The sequence below is a fragment of the Camarhynchus parvulus genome, chromosome 5 (assembly GCF_901933205.1).
Source record: "Camarhynchus parvulus chromosome 5, STF_HiC, whole genome shotgun sequence".
Lineage (NCBI taxonomy): Eukaryota > Metazoa > Chordata > Aves > Passeriformes > Thraupidae > Camarhynchus > Camarhynchus parvulus.
The window spans coordinates 29151137-29178178 of record NC_044575.1 but is presented as its reverse complement, the minus strand read 5'-3'; the positions used below and the strand labels follow the sequence as shown (position 1 = coordinate 29178178).

Sequence of the window (27042 nt, the reverse complement as noted above, 5' to 3'; positions counted from 1 at the left end):
CACCTGTAATAATCATAAACCTACAACCCACTGAGAGCCAAAATAAACTGTAGTCAGTAAGCACATTTTAAATTTATGTATATTTTCTTTTTCTTTCTTCGGAGATCTTAATTTTCATCTCCTATGCACCCCTTTTCCCCCTTCTGTAAGTTTTTGGATGCTCTGCTATTACTGCTGACGTTGCCTAGGCATTGGTATGACGTGTTCTGAGGTCCAGGATCCATTTTCTATTATTAATTAAAATATGCAGGCTGATTTATTTGAGAAGTATGTGGAAATGTGCAAAGATGGATTTATATCAAAAGCAAGTATAGAGGAGAATATCAGCAAAGTTGCTATCTGTAGAACTGTCCTAATTCAGTGTTAGTTACAACAGATTTGGATCTGATGTGGTGTGTGAAATGTCATAAGATGTTGCTTTTAGTCCTACGGATTCTAACTCCTTTAAGATACTCTTTTTTGGTTTGTCTATATTTTAAGAGGAAAATGAACTTACTATATTCAGGGGCTATTTCAGCTTAGGAAAAGTTGTTCAGTATTTCACTAAGGATACAGAATTAGCAATTACAGGATGAAAGCAAGCAAAGTATACTTGAATGTTGATTGAAATAAATCTGCTTGAAGTCTGGTAATGAATAATGAAGTCTGTGCATGTTACCATCTCACCTCTGAGGTCATGAATGATTCCACCATTGTCCACACTATCCACCAGTGTTGCATAGGAACATGAGATTCAACAATCTCATATCTTTGTCACAATTTCTGTCAGAGGCATGTTGGTAGGTAGAGTTACATTTTGATCCAGCAAATAATATTAAAAAAAAGGTATTGGGTATTGTGGTCTTGTTTTCTGTTCTCATTCTTTGTGCACTCCATCCACCTCTCCCCTATGTAATCTCTGAGATGTCTCTGAGTCAAGGCAGCGCTCACATAATTCTAGGAGTGCCAAAAGTGCTGCTTGAGTGCTATTCAACTGGCTTGTCCCTCACGTTCCCAACTCTTATTGGGTGGGTTAATTGGGGTTTTTTGTTTGTTTGTTTTCCCCTTTCCAGTTCTGAAATTGTAGGTTTGCTTCTGATAGGTAGAAAAATTATTGTTACTTAAGTCCATGAGATTGCTTCTGAAACTTTTGGCCAGTTTTAATCAGATTTTAAAAACTGATGGGGACGATATAGTTGGTAGATAGATGGTACAAATCTGGAAAAGTAGGAGAAAAAAAGCCCACACATCATTATGCTCTTAAAAAACTATCAAGATACAGTTACATTAGGATATTGCTTAGAGGTAGAGTATGGCAGTGCTTCAGCCATCCCGTGGGGACTGCTATGGTTCCTTGCTTGTATGTGGTCTTTATAGTGTACTTGTGTTTTACAGAATTCTTTGTATTTTGTTACATATTGAGGCATATCCACTCTTCTAGGAAAGATATTGGACAAAGTGGACCATTATTAATGGATTTCTTTAGTAGTATGGTGTTTCCAAATTGATTTATCTGCTTGCTTTCAAGTTTCTTCTATTTTTTTAAATAATTAATTTCATATATTAATGTAGTCTAAAAGGCTTACTCTTTTATTATTTTCCTACCAGGAACTGTTTGAAGCATTTGAGTGCACACAGAACAAGCCCATCACAGAGAGCAAAAGAAGAGATGACTGTTCTCACAAATTCAGTTTGGATGTTGTTTCAGCTCTCCGGAAGCTTTTGCTGCGGGCTCCCCAGAGGGCAAGAGCCCTGCTGGAGTTCTTCCAGGAGGAGCAAAGCACACACTGCTCCTCACTCCAGCAGTATCACTCTCTGAAAAACATCTTTGTCGAGTTCCTTTGTGACTCCTTGAAATCTCTGCAGAGGCTTCAGAGCAGCTCTGAGCTTTCAGCTGAGCTAGATCAAAGAGAACTAGTAGATACAATTTATGCTGCTCTCAGTATAGTGACTTTTGAGGTGGAGCATCAAGCAGATGAAATAAAGCACTTATTCAGGGAGCTCTTGGATGTATGCTGGGCTGAGGGGAGCCCACTGAGGGAAGAGAAGCTACTAAACTGTATGTTGAGGAAACACAGCCATGGCCTGCTAACCCTCTATAGCAATGTTGTCACAGAAAGAACAAGAGAAAAGTTTTTGTTGTCAAAATCAATACAAAAAGGTTTGTTTCACTTTTTGCTTTGTACTTACCTCCTGTTTACCAAAACTGTTAAGGCATTAAACAGACAAGTAGTCAAGACCTGTTCTCTCCCCTATATTTCTGCAGTCTGTGCTATGTTTTGTGATCACTTCCTTTACCATGCCTTGTTGTGTTCTATTTTAATCTGCTCAGCATTTCTCTTGATGAAAATCTTGCTTGTAACTTGAAGTTTGATACTCCATATAGATACAGTTTTTATTTGTTCACCTCCAGCTCAGGGTCGTCTGTGTTGTAGTATGTTCCATTTCTGGCCAGTAGTGGTTCAGTCACTTCAGTAATCCCAAAATGTTCGAGACCCTTAATATTGAAAAAGAAAACGTATTAAACTGGAAGGAGCTGTGGAGAAGGGTGATACCCCAGCAGGAGAGAAGATGCACTTTGATACCTGCTCACTTGCCAGAGCCCAGCTGTTGGTTTTGTACCAAGCATGGCTTCACAGCCTCTGTCTAGCTGCCTTTGACTGGTACATTTAGTTGTAACTTGATCATCCTGATGGGTCCCTTCCAGCTCAGCATAGTCTGTGATTCTTTGAGGATCTCAGCTGAAGCTGAATGGCAAGTGATGCCCATGGCCTTGTCAGTGAAGTGGCAAGGAGGGAAAAGCTAGAATGCCTACCTTATTTGCTCACCTCTGTTCACTGTGGTGTAACTCAGTGGGGTTTGTATCCTCACTTCTCCTTTCACTTGGCGATGGCTGAAGGGAAGCTCAGGCTGGTGTGGCAGACTCTAGAAATTCTGATAATAACTACAGTTAGTGCTTCCTTGTGGGGAAAGAGAAATGGAGATCCACATACCTTCACTCTCATTGGGAGTAGTTTGGGTCTCACTTTGCACAGATCTGAGAAGTTCCAGTGCTGGACAAGTCTTTGCTAAAGCCCTGCGGAGTAGTGCAGTGTCTCGAGCACAAGTGAGAATTCATGCAACTCAGAGATAAGGGTGTGCTTGGCTAAAGAAAGTCAGTGTGACCTGAGCTGGTGCAAACAACCTGTGTGCTGACCAGGCTTTTGCTATGTTAATGATTGTCAATACAGTTTTTCTGGTTTTCTCTCTGACCTCTGTCAAATTTCTTTGCTTGGTCATCCTGTTACCCAGTAGTAACATGTAACAGCTGGTTAGTGAATGAGGAAATACTGAGTGTTTCTCAGTTTAAAATAACAGCAATTATGCTTCTCTCAGAGGTACTCCTCTCTACTGGAAGGTAATCTTGTTGTGATGTTTTTAGGTTCATCTGAGCAGCTGGATACAGAGCGAACTGTGATGAGGTTGTTCTCAGATCCCAAAGAAGCTCCTTCTTGGAAGACAATCTATTTCTACTGCTTGAGTAGCAGCAAGCACTTTCTGGAACAGATTCTGGTACAGCCATAAAATCATTAACAGGGCAACCCAATGGAGGCTAAAGTCAGTTCGTGTGTTGAACGTATCTCAGTGGTGCAGAGAAGCATTTTGTATTCAAATAGTGTTTGCCAGGGGTGATGACTAATAGGAGCAAGGAGGTAATGGTGATAAGTCCCCTACTTCCAGCAGTGCAATAAAACTGCTGGCGAGATTTTTGGAAAAGCTTATCTGCATGCAGATTGAAGATTAAATCTTCAGGGTTTAAGTCTCTTTTTCTGCTTGCAGTTTTGTTGGATGCATGATTTACCTCATGACCTTGAACTTGTTGCTTTCTAATGCTGGTAGACTTGGAGCATTGAGAATAGGTTGCACAGTAAAATTTGTGGTGAAAACAGTCTGCTATGAATTAATTGTTTTTATGTAGGTACATGGATAGAAGAAATAGAATACAGGCAGGTGGTCACTGCTAAAAGTGTGAGGTTTTAAGGCTGAGCATGTTTCAACTTTTGCATAATGTGCTTGTAGAAGTCTTTTACATTATGTCCTTGGCAGAAATGTAATAAATAGAAGGAATGCCAAGATAGTATAGAGTGGAATGTGAATTGGTTCTGCAGTAAGCATTTGAAAAATGGTGGTTTTTTCCTCATGACATCTTTACTAATGAGTATCTTGATGGCCTGGACAATAGAAGTTTAGGGAAGTTCTGGGTGCAGAACTTCACTATTTTAGTGAAGCTGATACTGAAATGACTACTTCCTTACATAGTCTGCCAGGCATTATGGGTCTCCACATTTTGGAAAAATTAATACTTCTTTCTTTTATTTTCTAGGTGACTGCATTAGCTTTACTAAAAAGAGAAGACTACTTGGGCCTGAAGAGCTTGTTGAGGAGAGAATTCAACCCTCTTAGCCGCCTCCTGGTGTTGTTAGGATGGACTCATTGTCAAAGCGTGGAATCAGCAAAAGCATTGCTATGGACTCTACACAAAACTCAGGTAAATGAGCAGGAAGCAAGTGGTAGTCTCCCAGTCTGAGTCCAAATAATACAATTTGTTTGTAAAAACAAGTAAAACTGGGGAATTTTCAGTGAGAATGTCAGTCTTCTCAAGATGGAATTGAAAAAGCTAAGATATTACAGTCGTATGCGGGTAACATTATGTAGGGACACTTGCCTTTCTTCTGATTTCTTGGCTGTGAAGACAGCATGACTGCAAAGGAGACACTGAAAGTTTCTCTTGCATAAACTCATAAACAGCCGCTGCTGTTAACATGAGCAGCATAAAGAGAAAAGACAGCAATGGTTGTTGATTAGTTTTGAAAAGAGCTGGGGCATCTTTCTTTCATGTAATTTCCTTCAGTGAGTCATCCCTGGGTAGTGCCTAGTTCGGGCCTGAGTTTAGCAACAGGGTGGCTTGGAAATTCCCCATACTCATTCTCAAAGCAAAATGATAAATGACAAGAGCTGTGAGTGAAAGATCACCTTGTTTGGGGGCAGTCTTCATCTGTGCAAAAGAAATGGGGCTCTGAAGGTGTAGTTGCACTTCAGATGATGCCTGCTGGCTGGCTTAGCTGTCAGAGGTGGGGAGATGAGGAGCCTTTTACTGCTGGGTCACAGTGCAGACCTAAGCTGGTATTGCCTTAAGAGAGTTCCTCTCTTGGTAATACACCAAAAGTCTCTCCCGTAGCTTCTGCAAAGTTAAACCCTTAGGTCTAATTTTAGCAGGCAGTCATCTTAGTAGAAAAGCATGTGGGAAAGGAGAAATACCATCTGCTACCCAGTATGGCATCTTTCAAGTACATTATTAGTTCTAGAGATTACCTTTAGACTGTTACTAAGAAGCATTAATTTGCATTTTATAAGCTTTTCTTGAACAGGGATGTAGCCACCTTTCTATGGTCTGTAGATGTGTCAAGGGGAGGCTGACTGACTTTTATGTTCTGTCAGAATAGCCCTCCTTTCCTGGCTTTGTAATAAATCTGGCAGTTTTCTGTATTTGAAATTTATTACTAGGTAAAATCTTGCAAACAAACATGTGTGACAGAAGCTTGGTTCTGCTGTCTGGCTGGGGGATTTGTTGTCATGAGATTCTTTTATTTGTCTTTCCATTTAGGATCTGTGCAATGATTCAGTATTGAAAGATTTCTGTGATGGGCTGTGGACTCATGTGGAAGTTCTTGAATGGTGCATGCAGCAAAACAGGTAAAATGATCAGAAGGACTTTTTCCAAACTGTGCTGCCAAATCTACCTGTTAAGTCAGCTTACACATGCAAATAGAGAAGGCATTATTTTCTTGGCTATTATGTAATAGTGACTGTATATACAAGCTCCTGAAATAACTCATGGGTTGCAGTTATACTCTTTGTTTCTCTTTTTAATTGCAGTAGTTTGGTTCAATCAGAATGAATCAATTGCAGTAGTTTGGTTCAATCAGAATTATAGTGGGAGTTACATCTTTGAACATGGCTGAGACTTAAATCTGTGTCACCTCTTTGTTCTCTCCTGTAGTATTACTGTCCCAAGGAAGGTTCTGTTGCAACACTTGCACAATCTGGATTGCCACACTGCGGTGTATTCTCTGCATCATCTCACCAATCTTCTGGCACTGAATGAAGATGATGTTATTGAGCTTCTTCAAAAAGTTCCTGCCAGAGACCAGCAGATGCAGGGTAAATGTGTAGGGTTGTGAGAACACAGAAAACTCACAATCTCTTGAGCATGTATGTTCAGTACTTCTGCCAGGATTTGTTCTCTTGACCTGCTTCTGTAATTGTGGAAGATACCAGTTACTAGCTGTTTTGTGGAAGAACTCTAGAGAGCATGTGGAAACTATTTTAGAAACCTTTTGGGGAGTAAATTATCTTTCAAGAAGGAGTTGTGAGATCTCTTTGATCTCACAAGGACAGATGTCTGAAAGAGCTTTTTCAAGATGGTAACAAGACTGTGCACATGCTTGTGATACATGCTGCTCATTGTAACTTCTGTGCTATGTAACACCTTTAGTTTGAAAAAGAGGTGTATAGTTTGTATTTCATTGCTCTTTAATTGAAAATCAAAGAGCAAAACCAGATGAAACTGACTATATCTTGTACTATAACATCTTAATTTTTGAAAGAGATAAAAAGTGGGTTTTTAAAATTCTGATATTAACTGTTACCAAATTTAAATTTAGTACTTAAATCAGTAAGACTTAGCTACAGCCTGTGTTTACATTGCTCCTGCCTCACTTCTCTCATGTTCCAGTTGGGTGCATAAAATACCTGCAACAGCTAAACACATCAGATCACTTACAAGTGACTGTCTTTGGTCACACTTTTGATTGCATCCTGTGTCCAGGTTCAGCTGCTGCAGTTTTAAAGCTGTTTTCTGATAGGTCCTCTTAATAATGATTATTAAGCTCCATTTTCCTGCATGCACTAGAACCTAAGAAGCTGCAATATTTGTTTTCTAAATATTTCTTTTATGTTTGTGAATTTGGACATGTGTAATTGCAACCTGAGTTGTATGCAGAGCTCTCAGTGATGGATCTTGCACAGATTTTTCCAGATTACCTAGTGGGAAGCAGGTTTCCCTCCTTCCATATCATGTTGTTGTGATGTTGATTTCTATTCCCACTTCTACAGGTGTTAAAATTATCATGACACTTGTCTTGAATAATCTTAAAATATGTAGGAATTGAGACTCTATATAGATCCTTATTTTCAATGTCCTGCTTTCTGAAATTGTTTTGTTGTTGCTGGTATTGTGGGTTTTTTTAAACAGTTTTTACATTTGAATTATTTTCTGCTTAAATTCTGTCAAAGCCTTTCAAAAGCAGGAAGAGGCAGTCCCCTCATATCTTCTGGGAGCTGCATGACCATAGCAAACAAACTCTAGCTGCAGTTTCTCTTCTTTTTTTCATGTCGCAATAATTTATAGAAATAATTAATGGAAAACAAGTCCTCCTTCTCTTTTCAATCCAGCAATTATTGCAGAATTCAGATCATTATATAAAAACACAGCTTAATAGAATCTCCTTTAAAATAATCTATTTTGAGCCTTAAAGGGAAGAGAGGAGTCATAAACTTTGGTTTTGTCAGATATAATGATGTTAACAGGCCTTTTCCTCCCATCACCCCACATGCTTCCCCTTCTTTTTGGTATGTATCTGTCAGCTGCAGTAGTGAAACCAGGGTAGCGGCAAACAGTTGAGTTCAGGCTGTGCAAAACACTGGTTTTGATCAGTCATGGTGAACAGCAATTTCCTCATGAGTTACAGTATTCAAAAAGGTGTTAGTATTTCTGGCATAGGAAAACCAGTGCTATTAGTTAAAGGATTGTTCTTCAGTATTGGTTGAAGGAAAGTCTAAGTAAAGGAAGAGGATTGGTTTAGGTACAAACACTGACACAGACTCAACTCACTGCATCCAAGGTTTTCCACATGTGAGGCAAAAGTGTATTAAACTTACTTTTGATTACCAGTATCTGTTATAATATCTCCAGCTAACTATTTCTCTTTTCCGGAGTATTGTATTTATCAAATCTCTAGCTTTACCTGCCTGAAGTCCTCTTACGGCAGTGGTATTGAGAGGTATTTGGGTATTTACGTATTAGTGTAGAGCTTCTGGGCAACAGTAGAATTTCAATGGCCATGTGGGTTCTTCAGAGGATTCAGATGTGGATGTCTCCTCAGTTCTGTCTGCTCTCTACATTTCATTTTCCATCACTGTCACTGTTTAGAATGGCAGTGATAGGGAATAACTGTTTCCAGCTGTTTGTGCTCTCAGTCCTTTTGCTTTGGCTGTTCTGTAGTTCAGAAAAGTTCAAACTAGTGCTTTTCGTTGCAATTGTGCTCAAACTTTCTGGAGGACAGTGCTGAAATAGTTTTTAGGTTAGGTAGTTAGTTAGTCAGTTACAGAATTTGGATGTGGACATTGTCAGTACATCATGCTTTGTACCTGTGCTTTGTTTAAAAAAAGACAACTTGGCAAATGCTTTTCCTGCTTGACAGCAGGTAGAGGGACAATTCATTACTTGTATGAGAATACAGGACAGTGGATTCCAAGCACTAATTTAACACTGTGTGGTTGTCAGGGCTTTTTTTTTTCTTTCTTTGTTGTGGGGTTCTTTTAACCTTTTTACAGTAGATGAATAATTCATCTAAACTCAGCATAACAGAATATATGACACTATATTGTGTTCCTGGGTGAATGGGATGATGATGATGATGATGTGATTTTTACAATTTGAAGCTGTCCTGTTCTCTTGTACTCAGAAGGGATCACGTCTTGGCACGTGATACCTTTCCTCAAAAAAAACCCAAAGGGGAAGAGAAGTGTGTGCAGTACTGCTCTAGTTTGCATTTATCATAAATGTGTGAAGGAAACTGTGGGATTGACTTCTTTAGTCAGTTGCAGATTGTGTTTGATCTATTGTGTCAGCCACTATGAATCAACCATAATATCTATTTATTAGTACAAATCTGAAGAAGTGATGGTACTCTATTCTTACTACAGTCATAGCCTGTCTACATTGTTTCCCTACTCATCTACTGTGTACTATAACACAGAATTCTTAAGATGATGAAATGAAGCAGGATTTGCCCCTCTGTTGTAAATGCAGCAGTACAGCTTAACCACACACTGCTAATGAGTCATTGTGTGGGATTTTGGTCATTCTATGCTGTAGTCAGGTCCTGCTACACAAGTTCACAGAAAGTTTCATTTTTAGAAGGGGATCCAGACCTGTCTTTTCTGTGCCCATCTGTTGTGGCTTGTGTTGTTTGGGCTTTTTTTCCAAAAGTAACAGTGAGATAGATCAAAGCTGAGACAAAAACAGCACTGGGGAAGAAAGACTGGATAAATATTGCTGTGCAGGAACTTCAGGAGAAAATTAACTTGTTTTCTTGTTCACCCCCTACCCCCTCACCATCCTGATTTCTCTCCACAGCAGCCACACTCCCTAACACCCTGAGTCAGCAGCGTAACCTGGCCCTCTTCAGAGCGTTCTGTGCCATGAAGTATGCAATCTATGCTCTCTGTGTGAATTCACACAGGCATGCCAGGTGCAAGGATTGTGTACACAGCCTTCTTGGTGATGTCCCTGAGGATGCAACTTCTGGAGAACCAGCAGGTGATTGGCCTCCTTTCTCAGGTTCAGTAATGTGTGCTTATCCATGCAATTGCTGGGCTCTGAATTATCACTTAGTACCCTTAGGCTGTACCCTGTGTACATATGGTATTTTATTCAGTGGGCTATGGATGCTTTCCAAGCAAGTATAATGGTATTTCTTTGAGCTGTTGTTATCTTTAGTAATAATAGATATTAATAAGTTACCAGCCTTGTTTTAAAACATTTAAGGCAATTGTACAAAAAATATAGTGCTAAAAGGAAGTGATACTAGATATAGGATCGTAGTGACAGATAATTTTATAAGAGCTTACGATTTCCCAGAGCTGAAACTGATTTAATGGCTAGAATTGGTGGAATCTGAATTTGCACATCATTGAACAGAGCCGTAATGGGCATTGCTCAGAGGGAGGAGGCACACGCTGCCTTTCTAAATGTAAAATGTTGGACATGTATTTACTTGGTTTTTGGAGGAATGACTGGGTCTGAGCCACTGGATTAGTTCCCTCTTCTGGGATTTTCTTAAAAGGCACAAGTTGGAGCAAGGAATCCCTGAAAAATGTGGAATAAATGTTCTTTATTTTTGTTTTTAATTGTACAGATTGCTCTTCAGTATTTCCTCAGTACATTGCAAAGTGTCAGCAGTTCTTAAGGAGTGTTCCCATTCCTCTGCGCCTGGAGGTTTTGGAGAATATTTTCTCCTTGCTTTTCATTTCTTATAATGACCTCTATACTGACACTCCTCTACCTGAGGACTATGCAGAGGATGAAGACCTTGACAAAAAGAGTGCTACTCTGAGTGTAGAAGGCAGTGACAGTCGGCGGTCTTCCACCACGCAAAGTCCACAACACCTAACAGAGGCTGAAAAAAAATCAGAGAAGTCTCTGCTGGCTGCGCAAACACTTCACACAGATATCCGAGATCTTTGTGACTCTGTGTTAGATGGCAAAAGCTGTGAAACCTCTAAGCCAAGCTGCCCGGATCTGAAACACTTCACCAGTGGTGTTACTGGATTTTTAGTGGATGATGTGGCCATGGAGGCCTTCCTCACATTGCTTCTCAACCACTTGGAAGAAATCCAGAGTTCTCTGCCATGGGACTCCAGTAATGTGCTTCGTGAAGAGCTGGAGCTTGTTGAGTGCTTGAATCTTTCTGCAAGCAGAGATGCCTTTGGAAGTCGCGTGTTACAGTTTTCCAAATACCTTTCTGAAGCTCACTGGCGATACAAGGTGGTGATGAGTAACAGAAATGCAGGTAGGCTTTGTATTTGGCACTTTCTGATATGTTACAGCTGTCCAGACAGTGATCTCAAGGCTAAATTCCATGAGCATCACACTGAGGGAGCACATTTTGGCGGATACTGAGAGAGTAACCTACCTGGAGATGCCTGGTGCTTGCACCATTTTCCAACAGAAGTGATCTCTAATCAGAAAGTTTGGATCATTTTCTCATTTCCCTCCTCTTTGTGGATGCGCTGCTTCTGTTTGCCTTTGTCCCACCCCTTTGTCACAAATCACACTGCAATGATATGAAGGGACATGGTGGTGTTGGATCCAGTGCAAGCCAAATAGTCTCAGCTTGTTCATGGACAGTGTTGATTTAGCCTAGTCTTGGAAACATGTTAGGAAAATGTGTCTGAGGAGGTTGTATTTTTCTGGATGATTGTTGAAGTAGCTTGAACAACGCATTCAGGAACCGGTTTCTCACCCTTCTCCATAGCCCATAACTTGCTAGCCTTGCTGCTATGAGGTTTGGTCTTGTATCATGTGCAGCTTATTGTGTATCTCAGACTATGTAAGCTCCATGTCCCAAGAAAGACTTTGCAGTCTGAACCTTAAATATTGCAAGTTTCCAAACTTGTGTTCAACTGTTTGTCAAGTCTCCCTCTATAAAGCTACTTGGTAATGTTTTTGTTTAAATATTTCACAGAACATCAGCTTGCAGCCTCCAGGAGATATTGCTCTTTAATCAGGTGCTCCAGCTTGAAGAAACGAAGTAGATATCGGAGGTACAAGACAGGTGGGTTGAAAAAGTGTCTTGGAGAAGGCACTTCTGAAATGTGCATAATTTTCCTGTGCTCACAGCTGAATGTAATTAGATTTCATGGCCTAGGAGTAGAGAACTAGATTTATTTCCTTTAATTGTCTTAGTGGTTTGAAGTGTCAGTCTAGTTCCACTTGGATTGAGATTTGTTTTCTGACGCTCATCTGCACAAATAACTTCCTTCCAAGAAGAATAAATTCTTTCAGTCAATTCTGGTTTGGGGCAGGGGAGAACTTCAACTACAGTACTAGTTTTTCCCTTTCTCCCCTATGTCCCATGACTGTTCAGTATATTTTCATTCCTGTTGTGGTATTATCTAGGATGTGAATTAACAGGAGTCTGTGGCATACATTGGCAGCCTTAGGAGAAAGCTGTGTTCCTCACCTTTTTTCTATTTAGCCTTTGAAAGGCATGTCTGGTTTTGGAGTGGCATGTTCCAGAATAACAAGCTTCGAAGTATCTGACGTGAGTCACTGATGGGCCACCCAGCATAGTCTCTAGCCTAGCATTTTCTTCAAATCAGCAGTTTTTGCATTTATCATAGATGTCAGTGGTGGCTCATTTACAAGATACTCTTGAAGATCTCTTGAGGTTGCTTAATCTGTTATTTGCAGTAAGTTTTAATAAAAGTGCATTTTATGTGCTGATTTTGATTTTTACCATTTTAGATGGGAAAGAGGGAGCATCCAGTCCATCATTAGAAAGCACAAGTAGCGAGCTAAGCACCAGTACCTCAGGTAATAAGCCACAAAAGTAGTATTTCTTTGTCTTTTCAATGTGCATGATGAAGAATTTGCTTGAGTAGTTAATGTGAATTACTGCTGTGTGCAGGACAGAATTATATCTTTTCGCTTCTCAGAGCTCCCATTTTTGGATCACTCTTTTGTAGTCAGAATAACATGTATCTTCTTCTGGAATAAGAGAATTAGATTTTTCTTGGTATCTTTGGCTTGCAGGAAACAGTATGCAAGCAGTGTAGTGGTCTGCAAACCATCAAAAAAGCTAATGAACTGATAGTTGTATAAGCTAAGACATGATTAGGCATGCTGGAATTATCTAATATATCAGATGCTTTAGACTTCTCCCTTTGCCCATACTGAACTAGTGCCTAGCACTGTGTGCATGTTATGTAGCTGCTGAGAAGTGTTACACAGGGATGAGATCCAAACTGCAAATTCTGACCAAACAGTGAAATGTTATGAGAATTTTTAATAGGATGTTTATGTTGACTTCTTTACCCTAAAACTTGCTTGCAACTCTGCTCCTATATTTTTGTGTTAAATATGTGAAATGCTGTTATCTGCTAGGTGGCTGTTACTTGGTGAAATGTGTTTTCCCTAATAAGTATACTGATGAATTCTGTCTTGCAGAGGGAAGTACCAGTAGTGTGTCTGGCTTGAGTGATTTGGAAAGCAGGGCAAGACCACGTCAGCAGAACTCCCTCATTCCTATGATGCTTTCCCCACCAGAATCACTGTTAGTTTCTTGTGTTTTGAGAGGGAACTTTGTGGAAGCCCACCAGGTAAATAAAATGCATGTATTTCAATTTTTGAATGAAATTCCTTCTTCTTCTGCATTTAGCAAACATAGGGCTTCCAAGTGAAAGAATCGCTTCAAAAGTAGAATCAAGTGGAAGGAACAAAGATACTCCAAACCAACATCCCATGGATGCAGGGTTTTTTCTGCCTTGTTATGTAAAAATGCTTTCTCCACACCTGGGTTCTCAAAGCATGCAAATGTTTGATGAGAGCTAGTCAAGCATAGTGTTTCAACTGACTAAAGAACAGAGAGATCATGTGAAGTCTCATGAGGAAGCAGCTTTATTTGAACTGCTTTTTTTTAATCTGTTTTTCGAAACCATGATGCTCTTCCACTCGTAACCCCGGTAGAAACATGCAAAGGTGTTCCTTACCCAGAGCAGTGATTACTTTCATTTGAAGGAGGTATGTTTTGAGACTAAATTTGTGGTATTGAAAACAGGCAGAAAGCCTTGAAAATCGACAGTCCGCATATTTGTGATTCTTTGCTCCCTCACAGCTGTTCATACCTTTCTCTGTGTGGCTTTTGAGCTGATGCTCTGAAAACATATCTTGAGGTGCATCAATGAGTGGATCTTCTGTCAAAACTGTGACCTGGCTGAGTTCTGAATAGCCATACTGGAGCAGTTCATATCACTTAAACATTGCATTAACATCAAGTTACTACTCAGCCAATTAGTTCTGTTTGATTCTAGTCATGCCACTTCATCTTTTCCCTACTTACAGGGCCAAAGGAGCATTTTGTTTTGTTTTGTTGCTTTGATTTTCAGTATCACCAATGATAAAGCATTCAAGCTTGGTTTGTGTTCTGTTGTTGGTTTCTTAATAGGTTGGTTGATTTTTGGTTGTTGGTTTCATGCACAGCTCTGCTTAGCTACTCTGTTTAAATTTTGAGAAGGTATTCCTTGCTGAATAAGAATTTATTTAAAATAGTCTGCTTTGGCGGCAAACTTGATAGATATCTCTCATAACATAGTGTATTGAAATTGTGGAGAGTCATTCTGAAAGATATGGGTTATGAAAATTAATTCAGCCCTAATCCTGCAACAAATAATAGGTAAGCTTTATAATAATAATTGAAAAACATCTCTGAGGGTCTTTTTTTTCAGGCACTTAAAACTCTCTTGGAGAAAACCCCACCATTTCAGCCTGTTGTGTCTGTGGAGATGTTTTTCAGTTAAAGTATTTATTTTATTTCTTAGTCTCCTCTAAAGCCTCCCCCAAGCCCCTTGACCTTTGAAAACTATTGTTGTACATCTATTTAAATTACATTTATTGTTACTTTTGAAAGGTGGCTTTGATGTTTAATCTGGAGACTTCCCCTTGCTATGGTGAGTTGGTTTTCATGGAGCGTTACCAAGAGGCAGTACGAGAAATGGCAAGAGTGGAGCACAATATTGAGAGTCAGGCATCAGATGGCACTGGAGGCATCAGGAAATCTGGCAGTGGCCGTTCAACACTGCAAGCTATTGGGAATGCAGCAGCAGCTGGTAAGGACTGGGCTTTTTGAGTTCTCACAAAGGGTTGGGGGGAAGTGAAAAATACGAGAAAGCAACTTGAATACTGTCAAAATGAGTGTTGTGTTTTTTCAGAAGGGTTAGTGGTGGTTCTTTGAGTTAGAAAGAGACTATGAATGCTGAAAATTTGTTGGTGTTGCCCAATTAGTTGCATCCATTCTACAGTAATTTATTGGTCCATGAAGCAGGCCACATATGGAATTATTTTCTATAAGGATTAAAAAACAGTTACCCATTACAGGATCTGATCTAGTTATGCTCTTAACCAGTGATTGTGTGGTTTTAATGACCCCTATAGGTATGGTATTTTATTCCATCTCTGATGTTACTGATAAATTGCTTGCAACCTCTGGAAGTCTTGCCCCTACTCTTCAAGAAAACTTCTGGATCAGGAACATCCAGCTGGAGCATACTGATCCTCTGCGAGAAGTCCTTGAGGACCTCAGTCCTTCAGCAATGGCAGCATTTGACCTAGCTTGTACTCAGTGCCATCTCTGGAAGACATGCAAACAGCTTCTGGAGACAGCAGAAAGAAGACTCTACAGCAGCCTTGAAACTCAGGGTAGGCTTTTGATTTTTATGTTTATCAGCATGGGCCTGGGAACAGAAAATGCCTCTCTGTGCTGTGTGTTTGTACTGACACCCAAGCTTTAATTAAATCTGGTTTTGTACTTTCATGTTAGTGTCTCTTTTTTCCTCTCCTAACTTTGATTTTGTCTACCTTTGCACAATGACTGTTCCAGGCCACCGACCTGACTTTGTTCTACTGCACTCTGAAGGTGTAAAGGGTTTTCCAGCAGTTCTCCAGCAAATAAGTAAAATTCTCAACTATTCCTGCACATCACAAGGTCAATCCAGACCAGGTAGTGTGCTTTGCTGATAAGGCTTTCTGTTGAAATATGCTTGAATCAAACTCTTGTCTTCCGTTGCAGTGTAAATTTGAACTTTCCATGTTTTAGTTTAGTATTTATAACAGAAAAGGCAAGGGGGATGTGACCCAAGCTCAATTCTGAATAATCTGAAATGCTCTGGTTTTTTGTATTGTCATACACTTCTGGTTTTGTGGGCCTTCTTCTATGCAAAAAAATACTTGTGTGTTTGTTACAGTTGCTTTTTTTTCCTCCCTCTTTGTAGAGGTGTCCGATGAGAAAACAGGGAGCAATTTTCGATGCAGTATTGTAGACCTTCTGCAAGCTTGCTACCCGGCCTTGACTGAAGAAAGTATTACTAATGAAATTGTTTTATCACAAAACCTGGATAATATCCTAAAAGCACTGACATGTGTTGAACGTTCTGTGGGTAAGTTATTTTTGTGAACATAAAGACTGATTGATGTATGGATCTAAATTTTTGCTTTGGCCTTTCCAGGAAGCAGTAAATCCACTAGTAATGCTCTTTGACATATGTACAAATATATATTTTAAAAATCATAAATGCAAAGGGTAAAATTTATCTGTAATTCTTATATTTGTTTTCATAGCTAAAATTCTGAACTTAGCAGAGATGTTATTTGTTCTATTTCTATGCAGTCCTAGCAAGGAATTCTTTTAAGTGTATTTTAATGTGGAACCTTATAGATAATTAGGTGTATTCTTACTCTGGCTTTTTTCTCCCTTTTTTTTAGTAACAAAATGGAGATAAACTTACAAAACCTTTGTAATATCATAATACCTTCCAATTTTTATAGGACTGTCATAAAACATCTCATCTTTTCCACAGTTGCTTTTTCTTACAGCTCTCTTCATTCTATAGTACTGGTGTTTCTCTTCTAGTTACCCAATTTTTAAATGGCTTTTTGGTGTTCTTAAAATATTTAATGAGCAAAAATTTAGGAGAGCTCTAAGAGCTAAATGTTATGGAGCTCAAGGATAGGTCAGTACCTGTGTTTTAGAATTAATGTTAATGACACAGAACTAGATATATTTTACATCTGCCTTAATATAGTTCTAACTTCTCAGAGCCGTGGTTACCAGTTTAGATGAGCTATAGTTTTATTCTGCTGTGAAAATTTCTCTCAGTTTCAATTGAATTATAATGCTTACAATGAAAATGTCCCTTGCTTTCAGGGAGCAAGGGAATTTATTACATTATAATGCTTATACTGAGATCAATAATTACAGAGAGGAAATAAAGCTAAAGCATTTCTCTCTCTTTCTCCCCCATCCCCCTGCCTCCTTTTTTCTTGACATTTCATCCTTGAATCTTGGCTGTTCTCTTAAACCAGACTCTAAAGGGAGCTTGCTTGGCACCTTGGTGGAGCAGGGCTCTCTCAAACCCATGGAGCTGGAGAAGCACCTGGTTTGGAACCAAACACAGCTGCTGCTGAGAACTCTTGACCAGCATAGCCAAAGCATGCCAGAGAGCAACACACAGACAAACTTTGTGAAGGCCTTCCTTGACTACATCACTACGCTGGCTGCCGTGGTGTTACGGAGCTTGAATGCAGAGCTAGGTAAGGGCTTTCTGCTGGAAAGTCTGAGCCTAGGTGGAGATAGTGAGTAGTGAGTACTCACTGTGTAGTGAGTAAATTCTGCAATGTAATTGTGCAAAAATGGTTCCTTGCCAAATGTACCTACTACACGTGCTTTTGATTTCAACTGATTATTACTTTTTTTCCCTTTTATTTCATACACCTAGGCCACCCACAGCTCACGTGAAAATAGTTGATATCAGTGGGAAAATGAGATCAGAAATGCTAACTACTGACCCAGACTCTGCACTCCACTTAGAGTGGAGACAAAACAAACAGTCCTTGAAATCCCAAAATTCTTAGCACTAGCCCAGTAAGGCGAGATTGATTTTTCCATCCAGTAGATCAGCATGCTGTATAACTTACAGCTCCCTTAGAAGCAGCAGGCACTCTGCTGCTCCACAGGGATAAGAAAAGAGTGTGTAGAAGGCCACGCAGAGGGAACCAGGCAGAATTTTTTTATAGAATCAGCGGATGATGGTCCATGAAAGGGAATGTACCATCAGCACATAAAGCTGTTAGAAGAGCAGAACAATTCACTGTGCTCAGAGTAAAAATGCTTATCTATGTTTTAAAGTTGACACTAATTGAGCTGCACCAATGTAAAATACCACAGTACTGATGTCAGGGAGTACCTTCCCAAGAGGATAAGAAAGAGCAGAGATCTGTTTGCAGACGTGCTGGTTCAGCTCAGGTCACTGCCATGCCAGCTGTAGCTTCTGTATGGACATGATTTAGTCCTCACTGGATAACTGCCAAAGACAAAAATGGCACAAAAATATTCAAGGGCTGGGTGAGTTTGGGGGAAATGTTTTGTGTTGGAAGGTGAAAGGAAATGGTGAATTTAGGAGAATGTGTCCAAAGTTACTTGATGTAACTCAGTAGTGGATACAAATGCTTTCCATTAGTACTGGCCAGGGTTTCACTCCCTTGTAAAAGTACCTGTACACCTGTGAGTTCCCTCTGCCCTTGCTAACTGACTTGGATAGAGCATGGACTCACCAGTGTACATGCAGAGACTCATCAGGAAATAATTCTGCATGTTTTCTACTTCTCATCACAAGTACATATTTTGTTGAAAGTTTGAAGTAGAGTTGCTAAACTGTTGGAAAGTAGATCTTGCTTAAAAGATGAAGAATCTCTACCTCTTTTGGTAATACATCCGACATAATATTGCCAAGATTGAGAGGCATATCATAATCACAAATGCCTTGCAATTTACACTGGATTTTACCATTCTAATGTGAATTTAGAACTCTGTGAATTTAGTCAAAGTGGTTTAGACTCAGGGCCTTAAAATTTATGTTCCTAAAATAAAAGTTGGTTGGTGTATTCAGCTAATGTGTTTGTATTATAATAAATATTCTGGTGTTTTTTTCCCTAAGATGTATCTGCAGAAGTGAAAGTGGGAAACCCGTTTATACTGTTACAGCAGAGTCCAACTCAGCTGCTTTCCCAGCTTGTTTTTGAGAGACAAGTTCATCCTGACAGGTCAGTGCTTTTTCAGATTATGTACTCCAGTAGGTTATTTTGGTATTGGTGATTTTTACCTCAGCCATGATGAAGTTCTTTGGCTACTTATCACAGGTAGTACAGGTTGCTGTGTCCCACCAGCTGATCACTTGATGCTGCAAGGGTTGGTGTGCAGAGAGGAGCTTAGTCAGTGCCTTCTCCATCAGCCTGAAAATTTTTGATTGTGAGAACAGTGGCTCCATATTTTTAACAATTACTATCTGTTATGAAGTGAGAGTGGAATTATGTGGGTTTTTTTTTAACTGTGGGACAGTTCAGAGGAGTGCACTTACAGCGTGTCAATGTAATACAATAAAGCAGGCCAGTAGGTTTTATCAAGAATACTGGGCATAGCTCTTGCCCTGGTCAGCAGGTAAACTGGATAATCTAGCTCCTTCCATTGCAACTACTAAATTAGGTTAGCATGGAAACTGTCTGATTTGATGAGGTAGCTTTTAAAAAGATGAGCACTAATGGTGAACTATTTAGTAGCTTGCATTTAGGTTAAAGTCAATGTTTGAGGAGTAAGTTCCTTTTTTGTAAAGGAATGACAGCCTAAGCTCTGAGTTAAAATAGTATATGTAATCTTCTTGAGTATGTACCTGTGAAGAATGTTCACGAGCTTGTGTTCTTAAAGCATTTGGAAGATTTATGAAAATATGTAATTATAAAGTACCTTTTATATGTGCTGGGTAAGCTGGTTCTGTTTTCAATCCTACAGACTTTCTTCTCTCTTGGCTAAAGAAGGGTTGAACCTGAATGTGCAGCAAGTCATTGTTAGCTCTTGTTGTGAACAACTGTCCTTGTGCAGTGCAAGGCAAAACAGCCAGGCGAAGTCTCTTCTGACCAATATCAGCAACTTGACACAGCAGTGTGCCTGCCACTGCCTGCCAGATGTTGAAATACCTATTCACAATTCTGCAGTGACCTCTGAGGATATCTCCACTCAGGCCTCATCCTCTCTGAATGACTTGAGCCAGCACACACTGACTGCCTCCTCCCTGGACTTCCTGAAGTCTCAGTCGAAGCTGATGGCTACAGTGGCATGTCTAAGTGCATCTAATATACAGAAAATTCACAAATCAAGTTTGTCTTGGATGGAATTTCGGGGCAAACGGGAAGTGCCCTTAGGCTTGGAGCAGATTTCCAGGGAGTGTGAGGCGTTGTTGAAGGAGTTCCCAATATTGGAACGATTTATTCTTGCTATGTTTGAGCCACTTCAGAATCAAGAGGAAGGTATCAGTTTGGCTGCTGTCTTCTCTGGCAAGGCATACATGTCTCTGGTGCTCCTAGGGTTACATTCCACCACAGCTGTTAAAGTGTTAACCGGAGTCTTTGAACAAGCTCTTGGGGCAAAGGATTGGGACAGAGCTCTGAAGGTCTTGGATCTGTACTGTCAGGATGTGGAGGAAGTGGTCAGTGTGAAGGATGCTGTGCTGAGTTATGCAGCTGCTGAAGGTAAGAAAGATTAAGTAAGGCTTTTTTCCTCTTTTTTTCCTTAACCCTTTTTTTTTTCTTTTTAAATAAAGAATGCAGCCTGGATCAAAATGCAGAAACTAAAGTAGTGGTCCTTGGGCAAATCCAGAGATGGAAATAGATAATTTTCCTTTCTTCATCATGATTTTGGTTTCTCTGATGGTGTTGTTTCTGTTTCACAAATGTGCAAATCATGACCAATTTAGTACAAGAGAACTGAAATGCATCTGTTGTGTTATTTTTATGTGAAGAGCTGTGAATACATCAGGACATAGTAATCATTGTATTGTTAATGGAACATCTCTTACAGCAGTGTCATTGTTATGTATGGATGATGTGATCTGTGAAAGGTGCCTTTTGGAGTCTGAATAGTAAGTACCTCGTGCTAACTTTGGACATTTCCCAAAAATTTGATGCTTGGGATAACTCTTACAAAGATTTTTCAGCCCTGTCAGTGTTTCTTTTGTTGATGTGATCCAGCAAGGATAAAGATTCTTTTTATTTTCCGAATTATAGAAACTGAATTTCAAAGTAGTGTTTTGTTTCCTCCACAGATAAGGATGGTTGGCAATACTTGTTCCCTGTAAAAAATGCAGTGTTGAGAAGTAGACTGGCCCTGCGATGTCTGGACAAGTGGCCCCTTGATGCCTGTTTGGAAATTCTAGCTTACTGCATTTCTGACCTGGGCATACCTCATGAACTAAAAGCCAATCTGCAGAGCAGGAAGAAAGAACTTCAGGTTTATCAAAAGGTACAAAGTCATTCTTCAAGCAACCAGTGAGATGAAATAGGCAGCAGGAAGCAATATTGCTTGCCCACTGAGAAGCTTTAGCCTTTGCTTCTTTTTTGGTCATGAGAGCTTTTCAAATCTTTTATCCAAAACAGTTCATGTGAAGTACTATAGTATCCAATTAACACTCAGCTTCCATCCTCCACAACTTTCCGACTCACCTATTAGCATTCTGGTCTGCAAACATGTTTAGATATAAACATTTTTGTGAGTCTGATTGTTTTGCAAAGTATTTTCCATTCTATGCAAATTCTAGAGCCTCTGGAAGCTTTTCATGGCAGTTAATCATTTTACAAGTTTGAGAAATGCAGATGGTGTACAAGACCAGTGGTCCAAGGGGCAAGTTTGTATTGCAGTCAATTCTTCTAACTGCAGTGTAGTGCAGAAACCCTTAAGTCAGACAGGCTGGCCTGGAGTTCAGCACAGACTGAAAAGCCAAACAACAAAATAAGGAGCCATCCCTGCTGGGTGGTTCTGTCTGGTGGGAGTTCTGCTAACTGACAGCTCAGTTGTCTCTCTGTTAGTGCCAGCAATGTCTGCAGTAAATGTGTACTTTTATATAATTATTGCCATCTGATCTTTCAGAAACCTTCCGTTATAAATGTGCTTTGTAGACTCATATCTGTGAAAACTGTGGAGATTTTTTTTGAGTGCAAGGGCGTTACATCATCCCTGAAAAGGGCTAAATGTGGTTTCCTTTTTGAGTTTTTCATTCTATGAAGCAGCTCTTGATGTGATGAGCTCAGCTGTTTTCTTAGGCTATTGATTGCCATAAATTGAAATTCTATAATTTATGCTACTCAATATTAACTTTTTCAGATTTTGAGTGTGCAAAATGAACCATTGTGGAATGACTGGCAGGATCTGAAAAAAGCCTGCACTGATGACCCTCAAGCTGTCATGAATATTATTCTGAAAGCAAAGGTTAGACATCATCATGTGAATTTTGTTGAATTAGAATTAAACTTCAAGTAAATAATTTCATTGAAATGGCATCTTAAAACAATGATCAGTGGAGATTACCTTGGGAGGAAGGATTCCTTTACTCAGCTCTATGCTACAGAAACAGAGATCTGTGTTTAATATCAAGATTTACTTGTAATTAATAATTCTTACGTTTTAGTTTAAACTTTTACTCTGAGATATAACCTGTTCTTTTCTTTTACAATTTTGAAGATTTTAAAGTAGCATAACTTTGGTCACAATACAGATGTGATTATTAGGGAAATGCTAATATTGTAAATCTGGCTGACTTTAAGTGTCTTTCTGAAAACTAGCTTGTTTACGGTAAGGTAAACAAGGTATTTTAAATGCAGGCTGTGACTGATTAAATTGGCTATCGTCTTCCCTTGTCAGTGTAATAATTATTTTTTTTTATCCGGGAGAGGAGTCTAAGCTACAGAATCTCTCGATCTGAACTTTGGGAGAAGCAACTGTATCAGGGAGGGTAGAGTTTGTCCTTTCTTTTTACTTTTTTTTTTTTTAATTCTTTAGGATTATGAATTGTGTGAGGAATGGGAACACTTGTATCCTGTCCCAAGAGAAGACTTGATCAACCTTCACCGTGAGCACCTTCTCCACTTACTGGAGATGGGAGACATGGAAAAGGCATTGCAGGTAATAGCAAGACGTTCTCAGTCTCATATCCACAGATCAAATAAGTTGACAGCTGTTTTGCCTTTCTTCACTGTGTGTGTTTTCATGGTCTTTTTGGTTCCACCCTCAAGAGATGTTATTTGCTTAGATAAGATTTAGGATCCCAGCTCTCCCCTGTTATGCTTAAGTAAAAATCCAGCCTGGCAATTTAGTTCTTGGACCTAATAGCATAAATGTCACTTTCATGGAAATACAAGGCTCCTTTAATTTGAAAAATCATAATGAAGCATGTCAGTGCTGCTTAAGCAGAAGAATCAGAAGTGAAACTAATAACGTGAATCGGTCAGCTGTGCCCAAATTAGTGGTGTGAACATTTTTGGTTTTAATAATGGTGGAGCTGTCACTTAAAGGGTGAATTAATTTGTTTGCTGGAACACTGTAATAAACTGTCATGGACAGAAAGCTGCCTTCCAGGAATGTTGTAGAGTTTCACTGTGTTTTGTTTGGTTTTGTAGCTTTTACAAAGAATTGAAGACCCTGGTGTTTGCCTTGCCATCAGTGAGCAGTCCCTGGACCAGCATCCAAACTTGGCAGCGTCTCACTTCTTGGCTGATTATCTCACAGCTCACTTCTATACCAGTCTGACAACGGCACGCCGGAATGAAATCCAGGCACTCTATATAGGATCCAAGGTCAGTAAAACCCCTGCCTTGAGGGATTAACAGCACTAAAGAACTGTATAAGTAATTTTGCCATGCATAGTATTTTCATAAAATAAAAAGCCTGTTGGTTTTACCAGAGCATTCTCAACAAACCAGGTCTAACATCCTGAGTCTCATGATCCAAAGGAAGCTTAGAGATGGCTTAGAGCTTCTCTTTCCTTTCTCCATTTTTGCAGTTCCATAGTATGAACAAAGCAGTCTTGGGTTTGAGCTATGGAGAGTGGATTTACACACAGGCTGAAAGAGGAGAGGGTGGAATAAAATAAAATTGTGGAGTTTATCAGAAAAGTTGCTATCTTTGTTCCAAGTGAAGAAGGAAGTATCCTCAACTTACTGTCTGTATCAGTAACACCAGGTGTCCTATGTGTGCTTACCCATATGGTGGTTTCTCCCAAGTGCCTTCCAGAGGTGGAGACTATCACTCCTCTTTCTAGTTGGCCACTGCCTTTACAGAAGTCACACAGATTCTGTGGTCAGCCTGGGAATAGATGCATTAATCAGCAGATAACGGTAGTTGAATGCATTAATATGTAAACAAAATGCAGTGCTTTTGGTAGTGTCTGTTTTGGTGTAGGACTGTAAGCAGTGGCTTGCTCCAGTGTGTGCCACAACAGTGTTTTGCTGGGCTGCCTGTTTCTTTACTTATTCCTTCTGAAGATATGAGTTAGTTTGAAAAGCGTCCATATTAACTGTCCATCTAGAGGAGAATTGCTCTTATTTTCTCCTCATAACATTTCCTCAAATGATAGAAGGATAAGGATTGGGTTAATATGGTTTTTATAAGTTTATTAAAATAAGAGAATGTGCTGTGCTCTGCTGCAACATATTTGTCACAGGGTCACAGGTTTCACTCTTCCATGTTCTCCGAAATAAGGCAGTGTTTTATAGAATTGAAAGTGGAAGCTAAGTGATTCTGCAAATTCTCTCAGTAATTCTGTAACAGAAGTAGGAATTGGTCTGAGAAGTCCCACCCCCTTTTTTTGACCTCCACCTGTCATTCCATTCTCTGCATAAGTTATTGCTCTAGTTTGTTGTCTTTAATCTCATATTTATCACATATTTAAAGGTGTGTAATTTATGATGCATTTTTTTCCTTGTGTCTCAGGTGCTGCTGACTCTGCCTGAAGTCTCCCGTGTTAACTACTTCCACCTCTCCTCAAAGCCACTGCTCATGCTGGAACAACTCCTTATGAATATGAAGGTGGACTGGGTAGCTGTAGCTGTGCAGACACTGCACCAGCTCTTAGCTGGGCAGGAGATTGGTATTACTGTAGAAGACATTGACAGTTTGCTTTCCAAATATGCAGAAAAAGCTCTCAACTTCCCTTTCACATTAAAGGAAAAGAGATCAGGTAACTGTCTGTCAGAATGCTGTTTTTCATTTGGGAAAGAAGGACCAAAATCATCCCAGCAATTTCAGCAATCATGCCATAACGTTTTTTAGATGTGTGCCTCCAGTCTCCCTCTAGCCCAGAACGCGTTCTTAAAGTCTTTGGCTTTCTTGTAAATAGATGTTTTCAAGAACCAACAGCTCCAAAAGTTTCTCAGACTTTTCTCTGTTGTTCCTTATTGAGGTTTCTTTTCTTGTGTAATACTGATCAGTTCTATTTTGCTCCTGTTTAACTCAAAGTCACAACTTAAGCACTTCCAATGCCTGCAGCCAACTACATCTGCCCTCAAGTAGAATGGGGATTTAGTCTTCTGTAGTATTTCCTCCTACCAGAGTCCTATTCCTTTTTCATATAGAAAGCTTCTAGACTCATAGTTCTGTTTAACAGTCTTGTCTTTAGCCTGTCAATCCCTTCTCATCCATGTTGTCTCTGAGTCTTGTGCACTTGGCTTCTTTTAAGGTTTTAGAACTGGAACAGCAGAGGGTGCTGCAGATCCATTCCAATGCTTTTGTGTCATTGTATTAAAAACATGGGGTTCTATACCTATCCATATGTATTTATATCTGCTGATATGGTACCAATTTGCATTATGCCAGTTCCCAAGTGTTGGCTTCATTTTGTGATTTAAAGATGCAGCTCTTGCTAACATAAAAGCATCAGACTTAACTATCTCTTCTTGCCAAATGGTCTGTAACTTTGCAAGTATGCATTTTCCTTCCACCTCAATGTGAAGCATTCAATATTAGCCATGAGCATCTTGTATTAACCAATTGTTTTCACATCTCTGCTGTATTGTGCCTATAGCTGTCATTACGCCCGTGCTTTGATAAGGATCCCTTTCTTTGTTTTTTAGATAATTGAATTTTATACAGTTTTGCATTAATTGTTGTGGACTAATTTGCATGCAAAACACAGCCCTGTTTTGTGCTGACCTTCTGACATACTCCTGTGAATGGATTTCTCTAATCTTCCTCTAAGGTAGATATATTGAGCAGTATTGTCCTCTGATTTTTTTTCTCCTCTTTCTTCTCTTTGTCCTAGATTCTCTCATACGTATTCAAGAAAGTCTCAATCAGGTATTGGAGTGTGAAGCATTGTCTAAATCAGGATCATCAGAACTATCTCCTGTCAGCTTTACTGGTAAGGTTAAGATCTTGGTGCCTCTTGGGGTTTAACCTCAGCAGCAACCACAGCTGCTTGATCATTCCCTTTTCAGCCCCTTTACAGGTGGGATGTAGAGGAGATTTGGAAAAGGGTACAACCTGTGGGCTGAGGTAAGGACAGTTTATTAACTGAAATCAAGTAAAATTAGTAATAATGATGATGAAAAGGGAGATAAGAAAAACAAAGAAAAGCAAATGCTGTATAATACAATTGCTTACAACCTGCTGACCAGTACCCAACCCATTCTCCAGTGTGGATCAACCCCTGCCAGCCATTTTCTCCCAGTTCATTCCCTGGGTATGCCATTCCTTGAAGTTTTTTCCCCTAAGATTGCTGTTGTGACCAGAGGAAAATAACACACCTTGTATTGTCTGAGAGGTTCTACTCACAGTCCTCAGACACAAAAAAATGGAAACTAACTAATTTAAGCCAGAACAACTGGATAATATTTGTAGCTAAGAAACAACCAGAAACTCTTCTGCAGGTTCTATTCAGCAATTCGTGCCAGAGATGCACAGTCTGTGTGTCTTCTTAGGGAAAGACTAACAGAATATCCTCAGATGTCCAAGGGTGATGATTCTTAGCAAGTAATGGGCCTGGACTAGAGCTGTAGAATGATATCCTGATCTACAGTTTAGGGTGTCTGAACTATTTCCTGCTTCTGTATCCTGAAATGAAGACTCTTCTTGCTTACATCAAGTGACAGCGGTTGTTTGGATTGGGCTGTGTAGCTCTTAATTTTTTTTCTTAAAATGGTCAGTCTAATATATCTGTCCTGTTAAAAAACTTGAATGTCCTTTAATGTTTGTTTGCAATCTGGTATCTACCTGAATTAGAATGAATTAGCTTTAGTGAAATGGAGAGTTTTGTTCTTCTTAAGTTTAATATGCATGTACACAGAAGATGGCTTGCAGGGCTGCAGGGATACGTTGAACTTTTTAATTAACCTGTGCAACTGAACTCACATCATATAAACTAAAAGCCTATATAATACTATAGATATCTAATTCAATGACTATTTCATTGTTGGGGTCGAAGTTGTCAAAGGCCACACTTAAATTCCTGCCTCTGTGAGCTGATTTCCCCATAGCAGATTGAAAAGGTGACCAGAATAGGGAGGGCTAGGCTGTTGCTAGCTATGCCACATCTCCTGTGAGATAGCAAAGGCAACTCCCAGTCTTCAGGAATGTCAGCACTGGGTAT

The 27042-nt window shown here is 39.6% G+C and overlaps 1 protein-coding gene across 3 annotated transcripts in view; it reads left to right on the top strand.

Annotated features, from left to right (window-relative positions):
- The window catches only part of ZFYVE26 (zinc finger FYVE-type containing 26), a 48222-nt gene that overhangs the window by 2903 nt on the left and 18277 nt on the right, over positions 1–27042 (top strand). For 2 of the 3 annotated variants that reach the window (XM_030950612.1, XM_030950614.1), the window contains exons 4-26: positions 1588–2140; positions 3401–3531; positions 4343–4507; positions 5624–5712; positions 6020–6180; positions 9440–9622; positions 10221–10874; positions 11550–11639; positions 12332–12400; positions 13034–13185; positions 14493–14691; positions 15017–15280; positions 15462–15581; positions 15853–16017; positions 16943–17170; positions 18574–18679; positions 19422–20158; positions 20731–20927; positions 21786–21890; positions 22461–22583; positions 23078–23254; positions 24390–24636; positions 25717–25815. In XM_030950612.1, the coding sequence (XP_030806472.1) occupies positions 1588–2140; positions 3401–3531; positions 4343–4507; positions 5624–5712; positions 6020–6180; positions 9440–9622; positions 10221–10874; positions 11550–11639; positions 12332–12400; positions 13034–13185; positions 14493–14691; positions 15017–15280; positions 15462–15581; positions 15853–16017; positions 16943–17170; positions 18574–18679; positions 19422–20158; positions 20731–20927; positions 21786–21890; positions 22461–22583; positions 23078–23254; positions 24390–24636; positions 25717–25815 (5014 nt within the window). The remainder of the gene's footprint in view (positions 1–1587; positions 2141–3400; positions 3532–4342; positions 4508–5623; positions 5713–6019; positions 6181–9439; positions 9623–10220; positions 10875–11549; positions 11640–12331; positions 12401–13033; positions 13186–14492; positions 14692–15016; positions 15281–15461; positions 15582–15852; positions 16018–16942; positions 17171–18573; positions 18680–19421; positions 20159–20730; positions 20928–21785; positions 21891–22460; positions 22584–23077; positions 23255–24389; positions 24637–25716; positions 25816–27042) is intronic. The other variant, XM_030950613.1, reaches the window with a different exon arrangement.